The sequence below is a fragment of the Penicillium nucicola genome (genome assembly GCF_028828085.1).
Source record: "Penicillium nucicola strain IBT 29836 chromosome Unknown utg000013l, whole genome shotgun sequence".
In the NCBI taxonomy this organism is placed as follows: Eukaryota; Fungi; Ascomycota; class Eurotiomycetes; order Eurotiales; family Aspergillaceae; genus Penicillium; species Penicillium nucicola.
Window position 1 is genome coordinate 20,313 of NW_026643137.1, and position 27,232 is coordinate 47,544.

The window sequence follows — 27,232 nt, forward strand, 5'->3', positions numbered from 1 at the left end:
GACAGCGGGTCGGATTTCGCGCTTTTCCTCGCTCCAGTCTCCTTACTCGCGCACGCTTCGTTTTGAGTTAAGCTTCATCTGATTTTCAATCCAAATTCAATGAATTAGAATAGGCTCTGGGATATTTGAACTTATCCACTTTCCCAAAGGTGTCCTACCTGCGAATATGGTGCTCTGACGTATCGCCCAAGAGGCGAGATACCAAGAGGCGAGAATGAGCTCATGGCAATTCCAAAGCAAACACCCTGTGACCAATATTAGAGCAGACCGACACGGTCTGACATTCTTCTATTATTCTCACCGAATTGTTCGCCCCAGAACAACTATCACTAACCATTCTCTCGACCAGCAGACCCCTGAAACGCCAACCGATTTCGATGTCACCCCACAGGACTACATCGCACAGCGCAGCAGTATGACCAAATCTTAAATAGATCCTCTTATATTATCTTACCGCCAAGGCAGGCCATGCAAAGATTACAGCAACAAGTTCTATGAAAATGCTGCCATCACCGACGATCATAATCATGGACCTATAGTTCTATACGGGCATGTGTGAACGCAAGGTTGAAATTTTCGTAAGATTGAAGAGAAAGCGCTATTGGCTTTAAATGGGCTCAGAGAAATATTCAGATCTACGAAACACCAGCCATTACAAATGATACGCTCAAACAAATTGGTAGGAAGCGCAACATGAAGAATGAAAAGAGGCTCATCAGAGGGGTGGAATACCAGTTGTTCCTCACGCAGAGCATTCTCGTGGTCGTTTCTGAGGCGCTTCATGATTCTGTCGATGCTCACACGGTCCTCAAAATACAATCTCCCGATCGAGTCAAGGTAGGCCGTTGCGAGCTCCATAGCATGACGTGCCTGATCACTCGAAGGAGGTTCGCGAACGCTGGTTGGCGCAACATGGTTCAAGCCTCTGTTTATCATATTCGCGTGGATGCATTGCTGGTGTATCCGTTTGGCTTGGCCATCCTCTGTGCATGGCTGGTTGTGAGCAAATAACATCATGTTTTCCCGCTTGAATTTCTCCAGCCAGTCCTTGCCCAATGCCTCCCTGCCTTCAGTAAGACTGCAGGCGTCGGAAAACGCCAGCGCCTTTTTCATGAGTATCTCGTCATTTATTGGAGTTTTGCTTGTTTGGAATTCCTTTACCAAGTTCGAAAGCGCCGTTTTAATGTCAGGAATACGGCGCTTAGTTCGGTTTTCTGGAGACTGGCCCCGGTTGTTGATGGCGAGATATATCCCCTTCCGGCGCAATATCTTTGTCACAGTGCTAAAGCTTCATGTCAGTACGTTGGGGTACAGAATTGTTGGACAGATATTCTTAGCTTACCTTCTTTCCAATCCGAATAAGGCTATCCAATTATTAGTGTCAACATATTGCAATAACGCAAGTATACTGCACTTACTTCCAATTTCAGTATGTTTTGCTGCCTTGTCCCGTTCATGGTATAAACATATCATTTTTCGGTATTTGTCGGTAAGCAGCATGCGAGGTGTTGATTTGCCAGTAGGTCTTTTGCGAGAGCGAGACGCCCACGCCGGCGACGATGGGAGAGCCGATACCGGGGCCTGGTTCGGAGAAGTACACGATTTGTAGATGGTCGACGAATTTATTGTGATGGGTGGCTGCAATTGTGGTGGCACAAAGTAATTCATCGAGTGAGTCATCGATCCATATGGCAGCGGTACTTGTATATCGTACAAAGCATCCGCTTCCATACGCATCCAGGGGTCGAAGTACGATGGTTCCATTGTAACCCATGTATGCTCAAAACTGTTATGCAGAGACCAAAATGTTTCAGAGCCCGTGGTTTCTGAGTTCTTCAGAGATGATACCAGCTAGAACGATGTCTCTTTTAGAGGGAACGCAGGGGCGTTGTTGGGATTGTCATTTCAATCAAGTATGACAAAAAACAGACAAGCAAGTTGTGTACAAGGAGAAATGAGAAACGAAGCTGTCAAAAGATATGGGACATTCCCGGGAGGTGCGTAAAAGACCTTTCCCCAGGGTAACGCTAGCGAGTATAGCTGTATATGGAGTTCAGTCACGCATCTTAAGGTACAGATCACGGTGGACCCGGTGGGATACACCGTAGTCTGCTCTTGCCCAGATAGGATTCCGGAATTACAGAGACAAAATCCAAACCCTTGGTACAACCTTCTGTTTGTCCAAGTAGCAGATTAAATGATGTGATCCACCAGCGAGTTGGTCGCTATTGGCCACGCCAGCATACTAGGGCCTTTGTCGTGGCTGAAGCCGCCTCAGTGCCAAGGAAAAGTCAGTTACCTGAAGTACCTCGAGGCTTGGTCTCACAGGTAGAATGAGAATGTTACCCTGCACGAAGACTGTGTGTGGTAAACAGAGAGGGCCGCTCTGTCCTCGAACCAGTAATACCCCCTGTCTGATAGCACGGCACTAGTAGGGGTAATCCATGCAATAGATTTCAGTGCTATGCCGATTCAGAAAGTAGATGGGCCCGCCAAAGGCTGTTTCCTAGCCAATGGGGTCCGAGGTAGCCGACAATTCTGTGATTTGAACCTTCGCTTCGCATACACTGCTGGTTCCACCGGCCGAGGCTTTCACTGGGCACTGGTCCCTTCGGGGATTGACTATGCAGCTATTTTCAGCCCATTAAATAAAACTTGCAGGAATTTTACGGCATACCTCGTATTACCAGGGGTAGAGCCCACCATATAGCAGGGACTTCTCCGTCCACTCCCATTTCTTGCACTAACTCAAAAAAGAAGTCAAATCCGACTTTGCATTTATCTACTCTGTGACTTATTTCTCAATATGACCAAGATTACCATCCAAAAATCCTCGTGACGGCAGTCTTAGGTCATCTGTCAGATCCCATCAGGAAGCAGCTGGGAGAGTGTTACTTGCGGAGTCTACGGTAAGCTTTTCTCTTGCTTATTCCTGGACTCTGGCTAAGTTTTGAGGTGCTTAATTAGTGTCCTCAATCAAGACTTGGCCCAGTAAAAACGACGAGAAGAATGATCGAGATACCACCGCCATTGACGCTACCTTCTGATTTGTCTGTACGCTTTTCTGATGCGGCAGCTAATCAGAAATGGAAATACAAATCACTCTATCAAGGCCACACAAACGGATGGTAGCTCGCAGGTTATTAATGTTAGCGTTATCAATGGCAAGTGAACTGGCGCAGTCGCAACGCATAGCCTCCGGGACGGTTCCGTAACAAAATAGCAAGTTCTTTAACGGAGATATGGACAGAGAGAGCTTGATTGCGTTCTTTTGTGGGGACTGCTGATATGAATCGAGCTTCCATGGTCTTCATTGACGTTTTGATAATCAAGATTGGTGACAAGAATAGGTTAATTCTTACCCTGAAATCAAGGATAATTTGCCAATCTAGTTCACTTTTCTAGAATCAGCCCCGTGGTAAATTCCGATCTTCTCTCGCATTCCATTATCCCTTCGCTACGAAAATTGAGCCACAATTGATGCGTTGGATACAATCGTAAAACAGCAAATAGAAAGACCGTATTTCAAACAAAACACAGAGAGGGTACAAACTTATATTTAAACTGAGAACACCCATAGTTCTTCTGTACTCATTAAAGTCTATGTCTCTCAAATGCAATCCTAGCCCAATAGGCTTTCTAGAACAACAAGGCACAGGCATTCGCTCAATCTGCAGAAACACGAACTATCGTTTGAGGGCAGCCTTTGCTAATACGAAGGACTTCCAGATAGACGAAGCTATAAATGGCTTTGCTCTACTGCTCATGAGCCACTGTCAAAATCTGGTAAAATAGTTTCCATTGCTGTTGATTTATCTTATAGATTCGGAATATGCGAGATGAAGTCTGCTCGGTGTCAATAACATTCACGCGCAGGTTAAGAGGATGGCGTACGTTTCAACTGGACCTGACCGGAATTCTCCAGCTCTATTAGCCACAAACAAAGGCGAAGTCTCCATTTATCTATCGGTTCCATCGGTGTCATCTTCAGGCCACTTTGCAATATCGCCGAAACGGTACGCTTCTGGCCTTTTGCAGTTGGTGACTTGAGAAATAAGTTTACCTGGATGGCCAACAGACTAAAATCCTGTGGTAAAGCTGTACTTGTGTGTATCCATGTTTTTAAAGCGCTTTTGCATGCATGACTGGTCGTTCGCATTCGCAAAATTTGTTTGTAGAAAGAGCGCATGCAAGCTAGACCGCTGCACGAAGGCACGAAGCGTCTCTATGACAACCAGACATTCAATCCCTAGAATCAGCTCAATCCATTACTAGAACAAGATAAACTTTGGTCGAGCAAGACCATCGGCTTTTTCATTTGGAACTGGGGGCACCTTGTGAATGAATATGCTCTGTAGATGACCGGCGCCACCAAAGTGAACATTCCCGGTGTCATTTGGCGTGCCTATTCTGGCGATCGAGAGAGATTTTTTTTTGATGAGATGCAGCTATCAATCGAGGCCTTGAAGTCGAACTGCCTTTTTGTATCGCAATCGGAATCCATTTTAGAAAGTTGGCTTTGACCATAACGGGTGCTTTGTCGTCACGCCACGTTGGTACGAGTAATGTTGCTGCTCGTATTGAAAATGCCCTTTATTTTATTAGAATGGGACATGGAGTGTGTAGAATGCTTACCTACACGCAGTAATCAGCAGCAGAGCTGGTAGTTGTAGTTAGTAAATGGCATCTGCGGTGGTAAATTGGAAAGATACCTTTCTTTAATGATCGTCCTTGGTTGCCCCAGGACCGGGTCCTTTTTCAAGCTGTCGGCCACACATGGCTTCAGTAGCCAAGGATGTATCGCTCTCTCAGCCTCAACAAATATATCTTCTTTCAACTTCACCCGATGAGTAAAAATATCGCTTCTACTCTTCATTAACATGGTTTGAAATTGTCAACAGCAAACAAACTTACAATGGCACGCCCTGCAACGACCAAACTTGCCATTCTATACAAAATGGGTCCTTGAAGTCAGCCACAGATTTTGTCTGTGTCCGACCCTCTTCAACATGAATGACGCGATAGGACGGTTTAGCAACGGCCTGAAACTGGCCGTTCCGGGAAATATCTCGAAAAACATTGTTATTCTGGGCTCGGGGCTTAAAAATAGTCTGAACCACTGGTTTGAGTGGCCGGCTTGGCGAAGTGAGCTCATCTTGGTAACACGTGATGCTGTGGCACTTCAGTGCATCTTTTCTAGAAAATGCCCGCCCACACCGGCAAATGAATGGTTTCTCTCCGGTGTCTGATAATGATTGAGTCAGTATAAGAAAATATTTGGACAATTGACAATTGCTTTACGGGTGCGAATATGACGCCTCAAACATGACTGTTTTCCGAAACCCTTGCTACATTTCACACAGGTGTGCGCCATTTCTTCACGGCGTCTCCTCAATTGCATTGAAGAGAACGGCTCAGGAGGCTGCACGGAGGTAGGCTGCGGATTCATTGGCTTTAGCATCGCGCCAGAGCTCGAAGTCCATGAAATCCTATGGGAATCTCCTGAGGGGTTTTGGCAAACAGGTGGCATTTCTTTCAAGAAGTCAGTATAAAGTCCCGAGCTCTACTACTCATAAGGCTGACCATTTTGTCCAGTTATCAGTGCGCTCTGAAGAGGCAGGCCAATTGGACGGTTTCGATGCGAGTCGGCAAGATTGCAAGCTATGCCTAGACTTCTATCTATTGGTGGTGGATGGTAGTAAATTGGGTAGTGTACCCGCGGATACGTGATTTGTGGAATGTAGGAACTGGGTAGGGTTGACGGGTTCCCTTGATTTTTCGTGAGCATCAGTCTCTGAAAATGTCCCTTTCCGAACCTCAATGGGGGGTTGCGAAAGGAATACCGAGGTTGAGAAAAGCAGCGCTTTGGTATGGATAATGTTGCGTTGCATCGGATACAAACCAGTTGCCGTTGGCATTGAGACCCGGCATACTACTATCTGGCAGTAATTGGGCAAATGTTGACGGAGGAAATTCCATGGTCAGCCAGATATGAATCTATGGAGTTCTTCCAGGCATAAAAGTGACTGTAACTCAACCGGCTATAAACTGGTCGGAAGGGGCAATAGATGTACTCCATAGAAAACAAAAAGGAGTGCCCGGGATGATGTACAAAGATATATTTGAGATCATGTAAACGATCAATGCGCAGACTCCATTATATAACGCACACTTATGGATCCAAAACACGGGGAGACTCCACACAAGACCATATGGAAGATGTGTGATGTGCGTTGCGGCTGCATGAACTTATCCAGGAAATGATGGACTTGACCTAGCCCTCAGCGGGCGGAAGAGGCGGGCTCGGTGGCGGGTCCGCACTTCTTACAAGTGGTCTAGGTGTCAAAAGCGGCAACAGGATCTCTTTGCCTGGATGTCCTTTCCCACAGTTTCCGTCAGTAATTAATTCGATGAATTATGCTGCATTGAAAATTCATGTAATCACGGAGCTGATACCGAGGGTCCCGAGAACCCCATTGTGAAGCTATGCTCGAAATGGTTAGTCTGATGCACTACGTAATTGAAGTACTGAGCCCCACAACGATAGGGTTGCGGCATGTGATCGTCTCAGCCCAGCGTTTTGCATACCGTATTGGCATCCGACGGTGTAGTCCCACGGGTGAACACTCAATAATCACCGCGCAGGCCTGACCTGCACTGTGGAGCTCGTCTGAGAATAATAACCAATGACCACCGCGCAGGCTTGACCTGCACTGTGGAAACGTGTAGAACGCCATTGCGGGAATGCCTGTTAGGATAGCCAATGATTGTTGCGCAACCGTAGTTGGCACTTTGCCAGCCTCTTAACATCCGCTTACCACCTACACGGTTATCCACACTACCATCCACCGGGCCATTGCTGCCATCCCCACTCTCGTTCATGAAGTCAAGAAATCAGTTTACCGTGACATGTCCGGAACCAGACACCGCTTTTCTTGTTCCAAATGGCAGAAGCATTTGACTTGTATTAGAGATAATAAGGATAGCTAGATATTCAAATTTAAGGAATGGAGTGACTCTGCGCCATGAATGTGGACTTGATTCTTCGAATCTGATGAGCCCTAAGATGCCACAGCTTTAGGCAGATTCTACCGGAAGACGGGTACTGTGAAGTTTCTGGTATATACGGACACCCACCACCATCAATTTAGGACAGGGACTGAATTTAAGGCCCCAATCACCTTCGCGCAGAATTTGGAAAAGATCGCGGCAGCACACCTTGCTGGGAGGCTTCTGATCTATGGCCCGGTAAAAATTGCCTGCAGCAATGGAGCCGCCAAAGGATTTGGGGTTTCCAAGCAATTCCTGTTACGGGAAGCTCTATTGAAGATTTTACTACATCTGGCGTTAAATGACAGTGAATTCTATGCCATGCTTGTTCATGCTCGCACCGGTCTTTTATTTCTTGATTTACTCTTTGGATTTCCGTGCCTTTTGGTTGAGATTCTTAATGACATTTGGAGAAACCAAATTTATAATTGATGAACATTAATGTGCATGCTCCACGAACGTGACTAGTAAGCACTAGTGTTAGCACTGATCTCTTTTCCAGCATCCAGCGAAAGGGTGCACGGAATCTGGAGGCTAGTAGTGATCATGCCTTAGCTTTCGCTATATCAGTGTTATCCGCCGCGCTCATCAACCTTCGGTATTGTTTCGTTACTTCCGCAAATATAGAGAGTAAATAAAGCCTCACTCCCATTCTATAAAGACAATAAGAATAAGCGAATTACGTCCTCTCTTTTGGGAACATAAAATATTCCTTAGCTCTGGATATGGGACCAAGATGCTCAGGATTCGACCTGCGCTCAGAGCTGTAGATACTCCTACGTACGGTTGCTCTATGGTGCTTTTGCATTCACCACGAGTGGAGCAAGGCCGGCAAAGGATTCAAGGCTAGAACAGACATGACCGTGAAGATCAGTCAAGATCAGGAGAAATTATCTCTTTTTGTCCAGCTTACCTCCTTTTACTAACAGGTTTTATCCTCGCAACAAGCCAAGACAAGGTACTACGCACGTAGCGAACAAGTTCCAAGCAATCTGCGTACCTGATGGCGAATCCAGGTGACTTGTCTCTACTATTTGGCAAACAACATGGCTTACGAAATGTCCTGGGGTACGTGGTAGTCGATCAAAGAAGCTCCGCACTCCGGGAATCCTCCACCAGTCTAGGCCTTGATATCGCAAATGCAGGCCTGAGATCGGAGGCAGAGGTCTAGAGGCGCCATGCATACTCTCATGCGGTATGATGTGTACTTGCCATCACTCTCCGGGTAATAGACCTATTCTACCCCTCTTCGAGTCTTATCTACTAGTAATGACAGGACGGTATAAGCCCAGGCTAAATATATAGCTTACACCTCCATGTTTTGATGTTCATTCGAAACGCTTGTATCTGATATTTTTCTTCCATTATATACAGAGACAACGTTGCAACAGAACAGGTACTATCATTTATATTCATCGTCACCTTTTGCGAGCCACTCCGTCCAGTCTAGAATAGCTCCTTTGCTACCTGAAATCAAGCTTCTCCTCATCGTTGCTTGTCCGAAAATTCGCCGCAAATGGCTCGAGACAATCGCCCAAGATCATGTTATTCTGACGTTCTTCAACGAACTGCTCTTGTGAATCCCCAAACGCTGCTGGAGTATCTCCTAACATACTACCCAGTCTGGCTTATGTTGCTGTTCGTCCTAGTCTATGTGACTAGAGTGGCCGTCAAGAGCAAGCTCGACCAAAAAGGTTCACAGAACAACGGTGGCCAGGTTGCCAGCCGGATCCGGATTTCGATGACTTTCAGCCAGATTAAACCATTCTCCGATACCGTCAAGCACTGCTTTGAATGGCTCTCTGCTGGTGTCCTCGTGACGTTCTTTGTTGATGCCACAATTTATGTCACCCATGTGTTACTGGCCCGTGCCGAGTATCGGTGGCGCGGGCAGTCCGTGGTGGTACGTCTCTATATTCTTTACCCTGCGATAATATAAGATATCTAATACCCGCAGATTTATATCACCGGCTCTATCTTTGCCTACGCAGTCATTCTAGTCAGCATAGTCGAAACCACCCCTTCCCCAACGGCCACTCACCTCACATGTTGGTCTTTCGCCGTTCTTGTCGAGCTCGTCATTTTTGCCACAACCCTCTCGCTGACCACCTCTGTCTATCATAAGCCAGTACTCGGTAGCCCCAGTGGAGGCCCGATACGCCAAGGGATCACTTTTTGGGAGTGCACGGAACTAGTCCCCAGTGGTCTCCGTATCTTGATTCTGTTTACTCTTGTTCTACTCTACACCACCAAGTCCCGTGCTCCTATAGGCCATGATGAGAACTTGGAGGGGGAGCCAGGCCATATCACTGGGGCAACTGGACTGCTGAGGTCTCTGCGCACATCGGGCTGTCCTAGTAATCATCAGGCCTATGGTTCAACAAATGGAGCTGCGAGACTAGCAGAGCCCAAAGCACCAGGATCTTGGGCTCGACCAGAGGAGTTGCCACCATTGAGCTTCCTCGCCTATCTAGGTGGTTTCTTACGGTTCTTTCCTTACATGTGGCCATCCAAGTCCCCACGCTTACAGGTTATAGCTGTGGCATGCTTCGTTCTTGTCATGCTTCAGCAAATTGTCAATGTGATTCCTCCCGCTCAGATTGGGGTGATAACCACGGTTCTGGCAGATCAGCAAGCCGGAAATACATTTTACACGCCATGGTTCGAGATAGTCATGTATGTTTTCTGCCTGTGGCTACAGGCAGTTTTGGGCTCTCTACGCACTGGCCTATGGATTCCGATGGGCCAGTACTCTTACTTGGAACTTTCTGTTGCTGTCTTCGAACATTTTCACAGCCTTAGCTTGGACTTCCACGTAGAAAAGCAGACGGGTGAACTCCTGTCAGCTCTGAGCAAAGGCAAATCGGTCAATTCATTCCTAGAGCAAGTCACCTTCGAGTTTCTTCCTACATTAGCTGACCTACTCATTGCAATTGGGTACTTTCTGATTATATTTGATGTCTACTATGCTCTTGTGGTTGGAATTTCGGCATTTATTTATCTATATCTCACGATTCGCATGGCCCAGTGGAGGGCGAAGACCAGAAGACAGATGGCCAATGCTTCGAGACACGAAGATGCTGTGAAGTAAGTCTCAAAGTCATCTACAATCCGAATGATACCAATGCTGAAATATACGCATAGAAATGAATCAATGATGTCTTATGAAACGGTAAAATATTTCAATGCGGAGCAACACGAGTTTGACCGCTACCGCTATGCTGTGTGCGATTACCAAATTACTGAGTACTACTCATTCCTCTGCGGAGCCATGATGAGCACCATTCAAAACACTGTCTTGATGATCTCTTTGTTATTCACATGCTTCATCGCTGTATACCAGGTCTCAACTCTGCAGCAGCCTGTGGGCCGATTTGTGACATTGTTAATGTACATGAAACAGCTGCAAGGCCCGTTGAGCTCCTTCGGTGCGTTCTATGTTTCTATACAATCTGCTTTGATCAATGCTGAGCGCATGTTGGAGCTTTTCAGCGAGCAGCCGACAGTCACTGATATCCCTTGTGCTACCCCACTGGCCACTTGTAAGGGAAAGATCGAGTTTCGGGATGTTGGCTTCTCATATGATGAACGGAAGTCTGTATTGGATGGTCTTTCGTTTACTTGTCAACCCGGATCCACTACGGCCGTGGTTGGAGAGTCCGGTGGGGGCAACTCCACGCTTTTCCGTCTCCTCTTCCGATACTACAACTCTAAGAATGGCAAGATCTTCGTCGACGGACAAGACGTGAAGAAAATTACTATTGACTCTCTTCGAAGACATATCGGTGTTGTGCCGCAGGAGACGAGACTTTTTAACGAAACCTTGATGTACAACCTCAAGTACGCGAAACCCGATGCCTGTGATGAAGACGTCCGCCGGGCCTGTCGCATGGCCAACATTCACACCAAAATTGAGAGCTTCCCAGATGGCTATAATACGAAGGTTGGAGAGCGCGGACTACGTCTAAGCGGCGGCGAAAAACAGCGTGTGGCAATCGCTCGTACCATTCTCAAGAATCCTCAAATCATACTGCTAGATGAAGCGACTTCCGCGCTCGACACCCAAACTGAAGAATACGTCCAAGAATCCCTAGCAGCTCTGTCCAGGGGCCGTACTACGATCATTATTGCCCATCGACTGAGCACCATTAGGTCAGCAAACCGCATTCTGTTTCTAGAAAACGGCATGGTAGTCGAGAGTGGCACCCATGAGGAATTGGTGAATATGAAAGGCCGTTATGCCGGCATGTGGCGAAAGCAAAATGGTGAGGAGAAACTTTAAGCCAAAGGCAGGCTGGACTGTATCCAAACGGATCAGCTATAGGGACATCTAAGTCACGATGGTCTTTCTAGTTCACGGAAAATACGTCAGAAAAATGGGAGATGCTCAGGTCAAGCTTGATACGTTCTCCAAGAGTTGAGGACCGTGATCCATGGCTCTGACCACTAGAGAATTGTGAGGGGTTGTCATTTAGTTATAGCCAATAGCACTATACAACTCCTCCCTACCAGTTCTTCAATCAAAAGAGTGTCGTATTATCATCAATCCTCGTGCCCATCAACAGGTGAGCTTTGTTTAAAGAAGCCCCTATGACCTATCCGTATCTTGGTAGTATTGCTCCATATCACAGATTTTAGACATGGATCGCTATACTTACTAGTGACGATAAATTCGAGTATACTTAGCAAGGTCGGTCAGTATGGCGACGGACAGATTGTAACAAAGAAGATTCTTAGGAAATTTATTGAAATGACAGGTCCAACGGCAATTTATGTTACGCTATCGTAAAGTTTCCGTGTATGCGCCTCACATTTTGACACTACGCACAGACTAGACATTTATTTTCACACCGCACTTATGAAGCACATACGGGCACCTTAGATTGTTCCAGGGTCTCAAGGCTGACTCTCAAACAGTGAAAAAATTTGTCTTGACAAATACAATGGTAAAAATATGCAATACCTAGACACCCAATCATCCAACGCCCCAATCCTCCCTTAAAAAGACCCACACGGGGGCTGAGCTCCCACGGGCCTTCCCCAATTCTAGCCCAGCTGTTACGCATCTAGCCCGAGCAGGTTAATTCGGTCAATAAGGGGCAAAGGTCAGCATTGAGGCTACTGTAGCTGTATTCAATTACTTAGCACAGCCTTGCGTCTCGGACGCGAGACGGTCACGCCTCTGGCTACGTCTCTGCCTCATGTCACTCACGCCAGCACGAAAGCCATCTTCAAGTATTTTGGCCATGCGCTCATCAACCAAGCCAACTCCATTGTAATTTTTTATCAGGGGCTGGTGTAGGATCTTATTTTCTTCTTGACATACAACAAGACTAATTTCGAAGTAGTTCCCGAGCAGGCTAACCAACCGACTTTTACCATGTCTTATTCTGAGGTCGCGATATATTTTTGCAACGTCGCCAATCATAAAATTGATACTCAACCAAATTCGAGGAACAATATTGAGATACATCTCGGCGTGGACTTGTCACTTCAGCTAGCACAAGACATACGTGACGCCAAGGGGGGCGATAGCATCGAATCAGAACTTGTTATCCTAATTGCTCGACTTCTGGCGAAATAACTTGCTACCACCTCCTATACTCCGTCGATCAATAGCTAGTATCTTTCAATGTCACAATGTCAAAGTAGACCACACCTCCGGGAATACCTCAGGGCCTTTACGGATTATCGTGCAATGGTGGTCAAAGAGGATCTTTCCTGACTTAGGAAAAGCATCTGAGGTACAATTGACGACTATGTTGAGTGTTTTTATATGTATCTTTTGTTAGGTGAGATAGACACCCATGCGAGACTCTACTTAGCAGGGACTGCGAGTTCCGTTACCCCTAAGGCCGACTAGACTTCGGTAAGAGATAGACTGATTGAGAGGTTGTTCATTTGATTGACATAGCTGCCTATGCTGGAATTGCCATCCTCGTTTGTTAGACAAGATTCTTTGCCAGCTAATGCAGACATATTTATGCCAGAAAGCGCCAGTAAGCTGAGTTCCATACTTTAGAAAGATTTAAAGGAGTTCTAGACAAAATACTGTCAATCAATTATTGTCGAATAACCCACGCGCCATGAAATGGTTTCAGACTGAAACCAATCGCGTTGAAATCTCCTATTGCATTACCGGCAAGAGTGTACTGTATCCACCTGGCCAAAATGGTGATTACTGTCAAGCACTGATAAATGTAAGTGCATCCACAGAGTCGTCATTTCCACAAAATGACTAATCAGTCTTAACAATATGAGCAGGTACTATCTGTTCGCATTGCCTAATGTTAAATATTAGCATTTTATCATGTATCAATCATCGTCAAAAATGAGGGTGGAGGTACTGAAGTCCAATTAACATGTTGCAGCCTAGCTACTATCGTAATGGCAATACAGGCGCTTCTATTCAGTGGAAGTAAGAGCTGGTCCGTACGCCTGATAATGCCAATATATTATAGCTTGCTCCTGTAGCGAGAGAAAGAGTACCAGCTCTACATACAAACCAAATCCGGGACCAAAACATAAGAGAAACCCGTTGCTGAATGGCACGAGGTACAAGAGTGCGCAGAAGCACCAGCTGCCATTCCCCTGTCTTCACAACCTTCTAACTCATATCTCCTCTCCATTTAAACTACTCCCCTTCAAATCCTGCATCAGCAAGATTAGACTCCGTTCTTCATTCTCACTTCAGCCTTGGTTCCTGTTGAATGTTTCTCATGTTCGTAGGACTTCCGCCCAATTAGGCACTGTTTAGTTGAACAGCGTGTCCAGGGCCGTAGTCTCTCAACTCTTTATTGTGGCAGCAAGCGTTAGTGAGTACCCAGCATCTTCGGGACTTTGCTCCATGACCGGGGTCGAAGCCTTGAGCTTCATGATCGGATTTTAGATGGGCATATTAGAGATGAGCAAGCAGGCCAGGTCTATTTGGCTTTTGCCCAGGGAAATAGCTTGGCGTATCGCATACTGAAGGCCGTGCTCGACTGATTGAACCTCCGATCGAATGTGGTCAAGGACATGTTCGCTGAAGCCTTGAGTGCAAAGATCGCATTCAAAGGAAGCTTCAATTCGCATGGTCTGTATAATCGACTCAGTGTCATGGCGGTCGTAGAACGACAGGGTATACTGACTGTTAAAGGCTCTATTATCAAATATGTAATGTCGGTCCAAGTTGATATTCAACAAAATCCATTTTCCTTGATGAAGAGTTTTACCTCACGAAGGGAGGCCCAATTTTGGTATTGTGAGCCGCCACGGCTCATTTGCAAGACGCATGAGTTGCGAAGATGATCCCAAATCATTACACAGAGAGCTGGTATCTCAGCCAGTAGGGATAAACTTGATCCCTGATGTATCCGGAGGCAACCAAGTAGTTTGGTCTTCTTTTGCTCATTCTCTTGGCACTGTAGCGGAGGGCGCAATGAGTTACGGACACCTTAATTGGCCGGCAAAGTAGCGAGATAAAGGTGAGCTGATTTTATTTTTTGTTCACCGCTCAATAGAGCTGTTGTCTTATTTGCTTGTTCAATTGACCCCGACACGATCGGAGCCTGTGTTCTAGAACTATCAACCAAAATGCATTGATTTTTAACGTCAGACTACGCGAGCGCCCTTTCATTCGATGATAAGCCACAAGGGACTTGTAACTTAGTGAGGTGGCCCTTGTGCTTGGAATCTGCAAAGTGCTGTACGCTAAATGTCGCGGTTATTCTTGGTACCCCTGTCGGTAGTGCTGCACGCTAAATGTCGCGCGGGTTTGCTGTTGACCAACCAAATATGTCTAGGCTTTACTGGAAGATACCCTTGTATTTTTACCATGATGAAACTAAAAGTGACCAATCGACGTTCTTTGAGTGCGGAATTATTGGTTGTAAGCCCGGCTCTAGTCAATTCGCTTTCCCCCAGTCAACTCGCTTTCTGTCCGATTTGCTCGATGACGAAAGTAAAGGTTTTACTCGCCGTTGATGGAACCAACATACAGTGGACAAGCGGCTACCTGGGTATTGATGATCTTACTTTACGGCGACTGCAAGTGAATATCAATTTCGCGATGAGATCCATCCAGCTCGAACTCTTGGCTCGAGATATTGGACCAAGCCTAGGGAGCACTACTCAGAGCACCTCGGAGTGGACAATAATCGAGTCACCTCGTATTGGATCTAAAAGAGTGAAGAAAGGAACTAGACGATATCTAAAAGAAAATACCGCAGATACTATTAAGGAATATAGGCTGTCTGATTACGCCATTACCCCAGGATCTGAAAAGGCGCAGCTTTTTATCACGATTCTCGGCGACATTATGGAGAACGCTGTCGTCTCAGACCATGAAAATTGGGGTTCAAAGACGAGCTGTACCTTGCTGTGGGTGGTATCTAATCATGCAGGACCGGCTTTTATGCACCTGATTCTCCATAGCACCACTCAAAGCGATCTGAAAGAGCTTAACACCCTTGAAGCTACGAACATTGTTTGCACATGGTACAAAATCGAGACAGGCTATTTTTCGCGGAACTTGCAAGCCAATTTAAAGACCTGTTGTCTAGTACGACACGGGAATCCCATATAAGATATGGATGCAATGAATTCAAGGATATCTGGAATTCTCCACATCTTTCGGGAACAACATCTTACTTTTTGTACTTCCTTATCGTTGAATTACTCAACAACGATAGAATATTTAATAGTAATTTCAAATTAATTTAACTAATTGATATATAAGTTTTCTTATGGTATCAAAATAAAATGATTTGAGTTTCGTTAGGCTTGAATTTCCCTATAATGTGTAGGAAATGTCCAATGTGTTGAGATCCAAGCATGAATGGACGGTTTATACCAGATATATCAGGCATGGGTCGTTTATCAGCGCAGATACTTCCATCGTGAGTTTAGATCATTACTAGATTTCACTCATTCATATAGCATCTCTCTCTCTCTCAATGAGAGAGAGACAAGACTCAAACAATCTCAGGCATCTTGACTTATATCGTTTCCCGGGTATCGTACATCTAATTTCAACAGAGTGTTCCCGGTGGAAATATATGTCTAGACAGTGGTATCTTGGCAAGAAGTGGATGTCAATGAACGAGGCGTTTCAATTCTGACTCTCTCAAGATGTACATCTACAGCTATTTGTAGTATTAAATATATATTAAGCGAGAGTGCGATGGATCTGCAAGAATTCCATAGTACAGCGCATCCAATAAGCACTATATGGCTGCTGCGCATGAATCTAGAGATGTTGAGGCCTCAGGCTTTTTGATCCAATATCTCAACACCTTCCATTATGGGTTTAGATCATTAAGAGACTTCACTCATTTATATAGAACCTCTCTCAATGAGAGAGAGATCAGACTTAAAAAATCTTAGCATCTGTATGTCGTTTCCCAGGTTATTGTACAGCTAGTTTTTAACAAATTGTTTTTTCGACACTATGAACACTAAATGAATTGGAGATAATTAGGATATTGTATCATAACTTCCCACCGCTCACGACCGGACAGGCATGATGAAACCTGCGGTCTGTTCCTGTTAGAAACGAGCCCAAAATATAAAAATATGTATAAATGGGCATGCTTTTACAGGAAATCTCAGAGTTTTTGGGTGGATTTTGGATTGTGTCGGTTCGATGTGTAGCTATGTAATGCAGTATACATACAACTAATGGAGCTCAAGAATGTCTCAGATTCACTAAGTCTAGTGATCCTGATGTGTTGTCTGTCTTCTCTTCCTTAGCTCTCTACTCCTATTTATATTGCTCTTCCATGGCTAGTGGGGGTTGAGATAGCGGTGCATAGATGGGTGTCAAGGCGGCATAGCTCAATAAGCTGTGCAGCGTTACAATGTGACTCCTCATAAACCGATAGATTGTCCAAAGTTCACCCACGCTAAGTATGTATGTATCCCCGATACCATATCCAATCGGAGTGACACATACACAGTAAGGTTGCATCGAGTCACATTTGACTCGCATATTTCGCTGGATGCAAGGAACACACTCTTAGAAGTGACCTCGTCCAGAAAAGGGCAAATTCCATGATCTCAAATCTGCATGCCACTTAGAACGGAATACGGTCAAGGTAGTCAGGCTACTTTCCGTAGCCTACAATTCTATATAGACCAGAAGGTCTTACCATAGAATGCGTTAACACGCCAGAATGAAGAAGAAAGGTAAAAAAGGTGCTTCGGCTTCAACCCCCACTCCCACACCAGCAATCGATTCTTGGGCTTGGGCTAATATTTCGACAACAGGTCGACCAGGTGTGTATACTAACAACGCCCCTCTCCTTTTATGCTCTATCCTATTTTGCCAACCACTTATCTTGCATTTCTAAGAATCGAGTTTGCTGCATTACAATGACACTCTATGGCCTACCAACAAGAAATTTCACCCGGCAAATGCGACAACAGAAGACAATAGGTGGTCCCACTCTCAAATAGTGAATCTGGATGAAAATCAGCTTTTCGCTTGGTGTATCCATTGTTCGGCACTACTACTGGTGGAATACCCGATAGAACATAACCTTTCCTGCCTTGACTTGGATCTTTCCGAAGAACCGGCATCTACCGTTGTGGCCACAGTATGCCGCTCCTGCAAACGTAATGGTGGCGGGGACTGTGGCTCATCTCGCCTCACCAGCGCATACTTTCAAACCAAACAGATATATACAAACATGTGCAAAATAGCATGTCGAAGTGTGAATATGCCGACAGATAAAGGCCAATACATACGTTTTGTGAGCATGGAGCACATCTCAGCTTCTCTATCGGATAAGTGTGTTATGCTCGGCCTTAATTTCGCTTCCGTCGGCCATGCGAGACGGGATGGTTACCGTCTGTATTTGTCTAGCTGCTTTATTTGAACCTTATCTTCAGTGTTGTGGCCACTGGAAGATGCAGGGGTGTTTGGTTCTTCTTTCGAAATTTCTGTATCTAAGCTAGATCATTAGCTTTCGAATGAAGAACATCTCTTAAATTTGAGATCTGAAGGAGAGTGAAAAACCAAGCAACACGTCGTAGAATCCATTTACAAAAGACCCATCAACATTCTCAGAATGGAATGACGGGTGTGTGGCGTAGTGGCGTAGTAGGAAATGATTGCGTTGCCTTGGAATGAAGGAGCAAGATTGCTGTTCCCTGAGCCAATCTCACGAGTATACATGAAATGCTATTCGCTTCAGGAGTAAGCCACTGGTTTGTAATAGACTAGATACTTAAGTACAGGTTGATGTCGTACCCCTTAGGTCCTAGTTCACTGTCCTCAATCAAAACCTGTGAAAAAGTTACACCATTGCACACCTCAAGCTCAGCGTAAACAATGGGTGCTATAGAAAGACCAGATTTGAGCGTTTCCAGTCTGGCTGGACAAAGTGAGTACTCACACAGAGACTTGGTTTTGAGATCTTTACTAAGATATTGTGGTAGCCTCAGGTATTGGCAATGTGCCCAGCACCACAGCCTTGGAAGCATTACAGACTTTGGAACAGCGCCAGGTTCTTGACACTGTGTCAGACTTGCGTAGGTGTGGACTCGACAACGTGCTGTCACTACCGCAACTAGTGGTCTGTGGCGATCAATCTGCAGGGAAAAGTTCGGTCTTGGAGGCATTGACAGAGATACCATTTCCTCGGAAAGATAATCTGTGCACAAGATTTCCCACCGAGATTATACTACGTCGTGGAGTGACAGAGAATTTGCGCATCAGAATTATCCCGGATCGTAAGCGCTCCGCGGAGGAGCGAGCGGCTCTCAATGATTTTCACGAGACCGTTGTTGACCTACGGGATCTGCCAGAAATCATGTCCAAAGCAACAAGCGCAATGGGGTTGGAGGACAGCCAGGCTTCCAATGGGCTACGGCGGGCGTTCGCTATGGATGTTCTGATCGTCGAGATCGAGGGTCCAACCAGGCCGCAGCTCACAGTGGTGGACCTCCCGGGGATAATCCAGGCAGAGACTAAAGATGCATCACAGGCGGATGTTGACATGACCGTGGAAATTACAAAGTCATACATTTCGTCGCCCCGGACCATTTGCTTAGCCGTTATATCGGCCGCCAACGACTATGCCAATCAACCGATCTTGAATTTAGTTCGTCAATACGATCCAAAGGGCGAGCGCACTTTGGGAATCATCACCAAACCCGATCGACTTCCAGCAGGCTCAGAGACCGAGTCAAGCTTCTTCGATCTAGCAAGCAATGAAGACATTGTATTCGATCTTGGCTGGCACATGCTTAAAAATAGGACTTTTGAAGAGGTAGCCTTTTCTATTTCCGAGCGAAACGTATCGGAGGAACTCTATTTTCGAGACTCGGTGTTTCGCCGACTTGGGCCCAATAGTGTGGGGATCCAGGCATTGGTAACCCGACTCAGCAGGTTGCTTTTTACCCATATTCACCAAGAGCTTCCTAGGTTACATACAGACCTAGAAGAGGCGTTGTCACAAGCAAGAAGTGAATTAGGCGCGATAGGAAGGGCACGAACTAATGCTGGAGAGTGCAGGAGTTATTTAACAGAACTCAGCCTTGGTTTTCATGAAGTCTGCAAAGCAGCGGTCAATGGGTATTATGAAGGAGAATATTTCAGGGTTGATAAAGAGCAGGTGCTTCAGAAAAACAGTTCAGACTCCATCCGGCGCTTGAGGGCAGTTGTCCAACTCCGAAACAAAATTTTTTCGGACGAAATCCGCTTGAACGGTCACAAGTTTCATGTTGTTAGTGCCGAGGTGGACAATCAGGCCGCTTCAATTCAGCCCGCACTGGACCAAGGAGTTGAGGAGGGTGATGGGCAATCCTGCTCTGAGGAGATTCCGGCTAAAGAACCTGGGCCTTTCAGCCACATTGAAGCTCCGGAGAAAGTTACACACGATGACGCTATACACTGGGTCAATGGTGCCGTCACTCGAGCACGTGGAAGGGAGCTGCCAGGCAATTTCAACCCTCTTGTGATCGCGGAGCTTTTTTGGGAGCAGTCGTCGAAATGGCATCACTTTGGTGTTGCTCACATTAGTCAAATATCTGAGCTCTGTCGCACCTTCCTTGAATCTTTGTTGAGAGACAAATGCCCCCATGACATTCTGCTTCGCCTGTGGCCAAAGATTCAAGACTGGGTAAGAGCAAGGCGCAGGCTTGCCACGGAAGAATTAGAGAAAATTCTTGAGGAGACGAGGTCTTATCCAATCAACTACAATCACTACTATACCGACACGATCAAGAAGCGCCAGGTTGAGAGACGGAAGGCGGAGCTAGAACGATGCTTGGAACATGCGACTCAGCACGTCGACATGCCAGGATGTAGTTCCGACCACACTTTCCCAAGTGTCAACGTGAGCTTAGCGATGAAGGTCTACTCGGAGCGAATGGACCCGGACATGGACACGCACAGTTCAGAGTTAGTACTGGATTGTCTTCGGGCTGTCTACAAGGTATGGACCCCTGATCTCAATGCCTTTAAGTCGGTTACTCACTCTCACACAGGTATCTGAGAAGGTTTTTGTTGCAAACATCACAGTCCAAGTCATCGAACGTCACATTGTTCGAGGACTCGAGCATATTTTTCCCCCGTCACGGTTTCGCAGTTATTGGATGCCGATATTCTCGGCATTGCCGCAGAGCCAGAGAGTACCAAAAAGGAGCGAGAAGTCCTGACCGAAAAGGTGCGAATGTTGACTGAAGGGCAACTCATACTCAGTGAGCTTATGTCGAGTTTATCGTGTTAAGAACCCACATATAAATTGCATGATTATGATTGAATTCCAAGGGTCAAGAACTGGTAGCTTATGCTGCTGCTTTGTGGTTCTTTTCTTGTTTTCTGCGCCGATACTAGGATCTTGCAGCGTTACTTTCGACGAGACCGCATGGTGACGGAATGGTACGCAGATAAATGACTTGTGATCCGTTCACTTTGATGCTCCTCCTCTTCTTACGATCGAGAGTCGAGCTTTTCCTCTCCTGGCAGCCCATGATAAAGCTGCCTTGCAGTGAGACTCGCTCATATGATAGATAAGTGACTCATGTAAGAGCTAGCATGGACAATATTCCGGTAGGATGATAGTATGGCGGCAGATGGTGAGCTCGCAGTGGAGGCTTTTCCCGCGATAGCAGGTGATACTTGCAGTGTTCGCGCTACTGTTCTTTTGCATCACCCTTAATTACATTGTTATTGGTAGCAAAGGTTAATTTTCACAGGTTCTCAAATTCGAAGTAGAAGCTTTGTCGCGGCGGACCTTTTCATGGATGTCTTTACTTGACTGGTGACTGGGCAAGTAAAAATTAAGCTTTCAGTACATCGGTATGGGTATTCACGAGCCAACATCTTTCTGGCAGGTTGGAATCAGGCAGCTTGTATTGATAGGCTTTTTGTTTGACAAGTACATCATCTATTAATTCCGTTAGCACTGCATTTGCATGTCTCTCATGAACAAAATCGCCGACATAACTGCTGCTACGTGATCGATCTTGGGTATGGTAAGAGCAAGCTCACACGTACAAGAGTGGAACACTCAGCACCATTTGATAGTGAGTATCGCGGCATACGGGTCCTTGCTTTGAAGTAGTATCTACATACTTAGTGAGTACGTTATAAGAAATGCAATTGATCATCCATGAAGTTTTCCAATCTGATGGGACTTATGCTACTGCCTGGGGGTTTTCAACACTATTCGTTGAGATGTTGTTATACTTCCTCTTCAAATACCTGAGGCATTCAAAATAGTGTTTTTCAATCACAATTGGAGCTATTTCCGAGCCTGAGGCGGCCCAAAGCGTCCCAATGCATTGCAATAAGAAATTATCAGAAGAACTTCTTGAGCCTAGTGCGCGCTTACGAATGACGTCGATCCATATATTCTACGACCCGCAATTTTGTGCTTTTTGATCACACTCTTCAAGATGCTCCATGTTCAGCTGACCCTTATACAAGGAAGTGATAGGGTGATCGGGTGAAAGGGGTCGAAAGGAAGAGAATCTAGACCGCTAAATGCTGACATAACCGGCAACAGTAGAATATCGAAGTGAGTAGCCGGCCATAAAAGTAATGGGACAATGTCCGAGTGCTAGCTATAGAAGGTCTAAGCCTTAATAGCCTGATACTGAAGAGTCATAGGCCACTTGACACGTGTCACGGAATCAAAAACTGCCTCCATTCAACATAGAGCAACAACCACCCACGAGGATTAGCACAAAGCTAAGGCTCAGTAAAGCTGTAGAGAGATTTTGGCGGCTCCAATGTCCACTGCCAGTTGGGCCTTTCATGCTCAGTCAATGTTGACGTGGCTTTTGAACTCCAAAAATAGTGGAAAAAGCTGTGATAATGCCGCAGGCTTCTGCAGACAGGCACGGGCTAGTGGGGGCTTTGACAAGTAGACAAGAAATATTAAAACACAGAAAGTATCTCATGGCGTGGCCACCCTTGGCAAGTGCCTCGATTCAGTCGTGTGCCGATCCTGATTATTGGCAAATTGTTTCGACATGGATGAGGAGAGTTTTCGATGTCTCAATCAGATGGAGCAAAGCTGCTTTTTCCGCGGCTGCTTACTTACCAATTGATGCATGACTTCGAGACACGGCTCTATAAGGGTTCAACATTTGACCCGAATCAGCTTCGAGACGATAACTGGGGAACTGTGGCCAAAAGTTTATTGAATGGCCCACTTTACAGCTCTCATTTTAAGATATACGGTTTATGAGATATTCAGGATATTATCGGTGCTGTCGTGTTGAATGGCACCTGCTAGCCGCTACCTAGATAGCTCTGGCTTGCTCTTAGTCCTGCATTGGAAATGACTGGACCTGGAGCCAACTTGTTCTGTGAAAGCCAAAAGAGATTGAGTGGTATCTCCGTGGGACACCCGAACTAGGCATTGATTCGCGGGTTTGTGTGATAAATATCATTGCGCACTGGAAAAAATGTAATAAAAAAGCTCGAAAAATTGCCTCGAGCGCCATTTATGCTAGCAGAGGTGTCGGCTCACTATTGGGACAGCGCTTGATAAGGCGTCCAAGGGAAAGGTTGCTCTAGACTATCTTGATGGTGGAAGAGCGGTGTGATAAGTCTAGGATTTGAAACTAAAGCTTTGTAGTGAATGAGCTTCTAACATAACTCTGACACCCCAATCCTACATCTCCTATTATTGCCTACTCCTCGAAAACTTTGATCAAGCCCTGACTCTTACAATGTCAACCGCTGCCAGCTGTCCTATAGTTGCATTGCCTCCTGACAAGGACCTACGATCTCCCAAATTCCAGCCGAACACGGTCTATTCAATTCCTTTCACCAATCCCGATCACCAACTTAACGAGATTTGTTCGAAGTTGAAAAAACAAGGGTTCGAAATCGAAGGCTCATCCATTGAAGCATACTTGACAAATGCCACCGGAAAGATTCATGTTCAACGACGGGCTGGTCCAGATAATATGTCACGGCCTTATGTGATCGAGGCCGCCGGAGGTGCAACGGAACAATGTGACAAAACACTCCACCTGGCTGCCCTTCGTGAGCTGTTGGAGGAGGCCGGCATTTTGATTCTAGGCGCCACCCCCCTCGAGAAAGGCTATGTCCACTTCTGGGAACACACAGAAAGACATACCCGTAAGAAAAAGTGGCTGATCAAGGTTGCCTTCGTCTACTTCATTTCCAACGATGATGACTGGCTGTTCACCAGTCGTGTCTGGGACAGCGAGTCTAAATCGCCAATGGGGAAATTGCCAATTCTCTTGGATGAAAAAGAGGTCAGCGATGCCTTCTCCATTTCCCAACTCCAAATGGAGGAGATGATCATTTGGGATCCCGAACAGAGAAAGACTACAAAAGATCGCCAGTCTCTCGTTACTCAACGTGAAACATACGCTATACTGGAGGATATCTTCGGATAACAGATTTTGAAGCCCCCTTCAACTGGTACCAATCGAATCGCTTATTTCGAAGAAATATCAAAATCAAGCACGGTTGTATTGAAGCTGGGTGGAGAGGTTATACCTTTGCAAACACTTGAGGAACACCTGCCAGGCCTGGTAGAAAACGTCAGCAAAATGGACTGCGTAAGTGTCTAGAAGAGAAGGTGGCAAGAGATTCGCTGACTGTAACGCAGTCCTCAAGTCTTCCTAAAGCTTATTCTATCTATGGAGAGTCGAAACAGTGATAAGTTGACGCTGTGAGAGAAATCTCGTTGATCACGGAAGATCAAGCAACCCAGCGGGAAAGTAGTTGAGGGAGAAAAATGATGTTTTTAACCCGAGGATGACGCTGGAAAGGTGATATGCGAAGCGATTCTCCTACATTTAAGGGGCAGACAATACTCAGTTTCATCGTCTTTAGAGTTATTGACAATAAATGGCGGGATTGTGGTTTTAACATTTCAAGCTCAATCACTATTCAAGGGCCGCAGTCCTAAATCCAGATTGAGATATAGGGCCTACAACATCATTGCAACTTTAATGGCTCGCAAAATCCAGCAGCCAGTCGAGCTTTGAAAGACTAATTTAAAAAGCAAAAAATACCTGGACGCATGAGTGATTACACCCATTCAAGGTGTTTGGGTCTCTTGGTCTTCCACAACGTAGATGACTTGATTTATGTAACATGTAAGAAATCAACACGGCTATTTGGGTCTACTGTTGTGGTTAATCACTTGATACAAACGTAGGTAGATAAGCCTACCAATTTCCTTGTTCTCATATTGCTCCTCACCCTGCCTCACGGATGTTATCCGTTTTAGTATGGCTAATTCCGTCTCATCTAAGCTTTTGGCTCGCTGAATCGCATCATGAAAATGTGCGAGGTTCTTTCGCAAGCCTGTAACAAGCCAAGATACCTCGGTGCTCTCTAAACAGCCTGGTTAGACTAAGAAGAAATCGCGATGATAGGAGACCATACCTAATTCTTGAGATTTAATAGATTGTTTCATTTCACCGCCAGGTCTTCTCCATGTGAGCCTTGCGTTCCTCGAGGTTTCCGCTCGCCTAGTGGTAGGTAGAACTATTTCACTGTCTGTTTGTTTTTCTTTCGGGATCCATTATTATTGCATATAATAGCAAAAACGATAGACTCACCTTGTCTAAGAATATTCAGTTGAAACTTAGGTAGCTCTAGCTGCCACAAAATTTCTTGTCGAGCGGGCCTCTTCAACTGCATAAAACACGAAAAATAATATGTAGTCAATTCAAAAGTGTGGCTATATCGAAGATAATTGGATTTCGATTCGAATAGAGGAGAGTCCATCATGAGTAATATAATATATTGGTCTAATTCTATTAAAGATTGGAATCTTAGGGAAATAGGTTGTGGTTATATATGAATGCAAGGACTAAGCAACTTTTTGTAATAGGCAATAAAAATCTTTGATTGAACGACGGAGGTTACCCGATGGCGTTCTTGAGCTACAATCCCAAACATTATCGCGGTAAAACTCAATGAGCCAACTGAGAACCCCCGTAGGGGCGGAACGGTATTGATTCATCGTCCCCCATCGTCCCCCATCGTCCCCCATCGTCCCCCATCGTCCCCCATCGTCCCCCATCGTCCCCCATCGTCCCCCATCGTCCCCCATCGTCCCCCATCGTCCCCCATCGTCCCCCATCGTCCCCCATCGTCCCCCATCGTCCCCCATCGTCCCCCATCGTCCCCCATCGTCCCCCATCGTCCCCCATTGTTTCCCCTCGTCCCCGCTTGCTCTATAAGAATGAAGAATATCATATTCATTATTATCGTTTCTATCACTCGCCAGAAGTCAAAGGCTCTTTAACTCATAGCGTGCATGACCCTAGCGGATCCATGTTGAAAGCTTTCTTGGTAATCAGAGATGAAAAGTCAGTTGATATGACTCTGCGCAAGATTTGAAATTCCTGACAAAAATGCAGTCACGAAAGCATCTGGGTTCCTAAAACGCTATTTTTTAGGATTGAAAGGCAAAAAGGTCCGTCTTAATATTTTCACAGAGCTGGGCCAACTAATGTGGCTCTAGTTCACCGTGCTCGATATTGTGTATGGTATAGACATAGAGATACATGATGCGGGTATCACGGATAGTATACCCTGGAGGTGCTTTGTACAGTATGGCTACGAAGCCATTCGTGCACTACGTGATGCCGGTTGGTCAGACAGCAAAATCGATTCCCTCGAACGCAAGATTTCTGTCAATATTTGTCGAAAGTATGGCAACACAAAGGAAAATTGTCAAAGGACAAAGGTTGAGCAATTTGAAGAAAAAAAGCCGCTTTTGGAAATGGAGACTGCTACCGTGAGGGATGTATTTCTCTCGATAAAAGTCATCCTGTCTGAAAGAGGGGAAACGATCGTTCTCTCTTGGGAGCAGTTCAAAGACATAAAAGATAGCGGAGCCGCCCCTGCCACTCACAAAGCTGGTTGGCTAGTCCGTGAGTTGGATCAGCTCGGCAGAGACTTCGCAAAGAAGCGTCCGAGTTTGCGGATCGAGGCAAACGAGCTCTCCCTTTACGAGAAATGCAGCGTCTTTGTAGAAGACAAAACTAGAAACTACGCCATAATTACTGACGGCAAGACTGAAGGGGCACACTGGGTTTTTCAACCATGGAAACGACTTTCGCGGATGTAAAAGTGAAAGGGCTGCGTCTCTCTGGGAGATACCGAATGTTAATTATCTTCGGTGTTAGAAGGGAATCCCCTGCACTGCGATTTCTTTACCTCAAACTGCTGGAGCTTATCGCTCTACTATTTGATTAAGGAAATGCTAAATGAACACACTGTTGTTTCTGAATGGAAACTGTATTTTTTTCACGCTACATTTGATACGCTCTGCTCCACCAGCCGTCTTTTCAATGTATTATTCGGTGGAAATGCATCATTAGATAGATTATGGCTCTCGTTTACTTCTGTTTAGTATACTATCTCCTAGTGAAACCAAGGCAATCTTAGTCTTTCTCACCGGTATATTAATGAGACGATTCTGAGGTAACTCCATAGACTATGTAACTTCCTAAACATTCTAAACCAAGTCCTCAGTGAGAGATGCAGTTTGAATACTCCGCAGACATCTCAATGCTAGGAACATGCTCACTTGCTGTATTGAAGTAGCTAGCCAATCTTCAATAAAAAGAGATTCATGGCTAGCGTTTCACATATAAGATGTAGGTTTCGAACGGTACGTTAGGTTCGGTTCGGCGTTCACGAGACCTCCGCTGCTCCTGGCATCAGCACAGCCAGAAAGACGTG

The 27,232-nt window shown here is 45.6% G+C and overlaps 4 protein-coding genes across 4 annotated transcripts; 3 read left to right on the forward strand and 1 right to left on the reverse strand.

Moving 5' to 3' along the window:
• Positions 1 to 131: 131 nt before the first annotated feature.
• N7511_011259 (DNA-binding domain-containing protein) lies at positions 132 to 1,764 on the reverse strand (the record flags this gene model as incomplete). Its single annotated transcript, XM_057133636.1, has 5 exons — positions 132 to 245; positions 335 to 393; positions 657 to 1,282; positions 1,343 to 1,364; positions 1,419 to 1,764. The coding sequence occupies 5 exons, from the start codon at positions 1,762 to 1,764 to the stop codon at positions 132 to 134; spliced, it is 1,167 nt and encodes a 388-aa protein (XP_056978593.1).
• A 6,802-nt stretch (positions 1,765 to 8,566) lies between these two features.
• N7511_011260 (uncharacterized protein) lies at positions 8,567 to 11,332 on the forward strand (the record flags this gene model as incomplete). Its single annotated transcript, XM_057133637.1, has 3 exons — positions 8,567 to 8,953; positions 9,008 to 10,137; positions 10,195 to 11,332. The coding sequence occupies 3 exons, from the start codon at positions 8,567 to 8,569 to the stop codon at positions 11,330 to 11,332; spliced, it is 2,655 nt and encodes an 884-aa protein (XP_056978594.1).
• Positions 11,333 to 18,364: 7,032 nt separating this feature from the next.
• Positions 18,365 to 20,765, forward strand: N7511_011261 (dynamin family protein; the record flags this gene model as incomplete). Its single annotated transcript, XM_057133638.1, has 3 exons — positions 18,365 to 18,416; positions 18,460 to 20,471; positions 20,625 to 20,765. 3 exons carry the CDS (start codon positions 18,365 to 18,367, stop codon positions 20,763 to 20,765), a joined length of 2,205 nt encoding a protein of 734 aa, XP_056978595.1.
• Positions 20,766 to 23,220: 2,455 nt separating this feature from the next.
• On the forward strand, positions 23,221 to 23,919 carry N7511_011262 (uncharacterized protein; the record flags this gene model as incomplete). The annotated part of the gene is made up of 1 exon (XM_057133639.1): positions 23,221 to 23,919. The coding sequence occupies one exon, from the start codon at positions 23,221 to 23,223 to the stop codon at positions 23,917 to 23,919; it is 699 nt and encodes a 232-aa protein (XP_056978596.1).
• Positions 23,920 to 27,232: the final 3,313 nt, after the last annotated feature.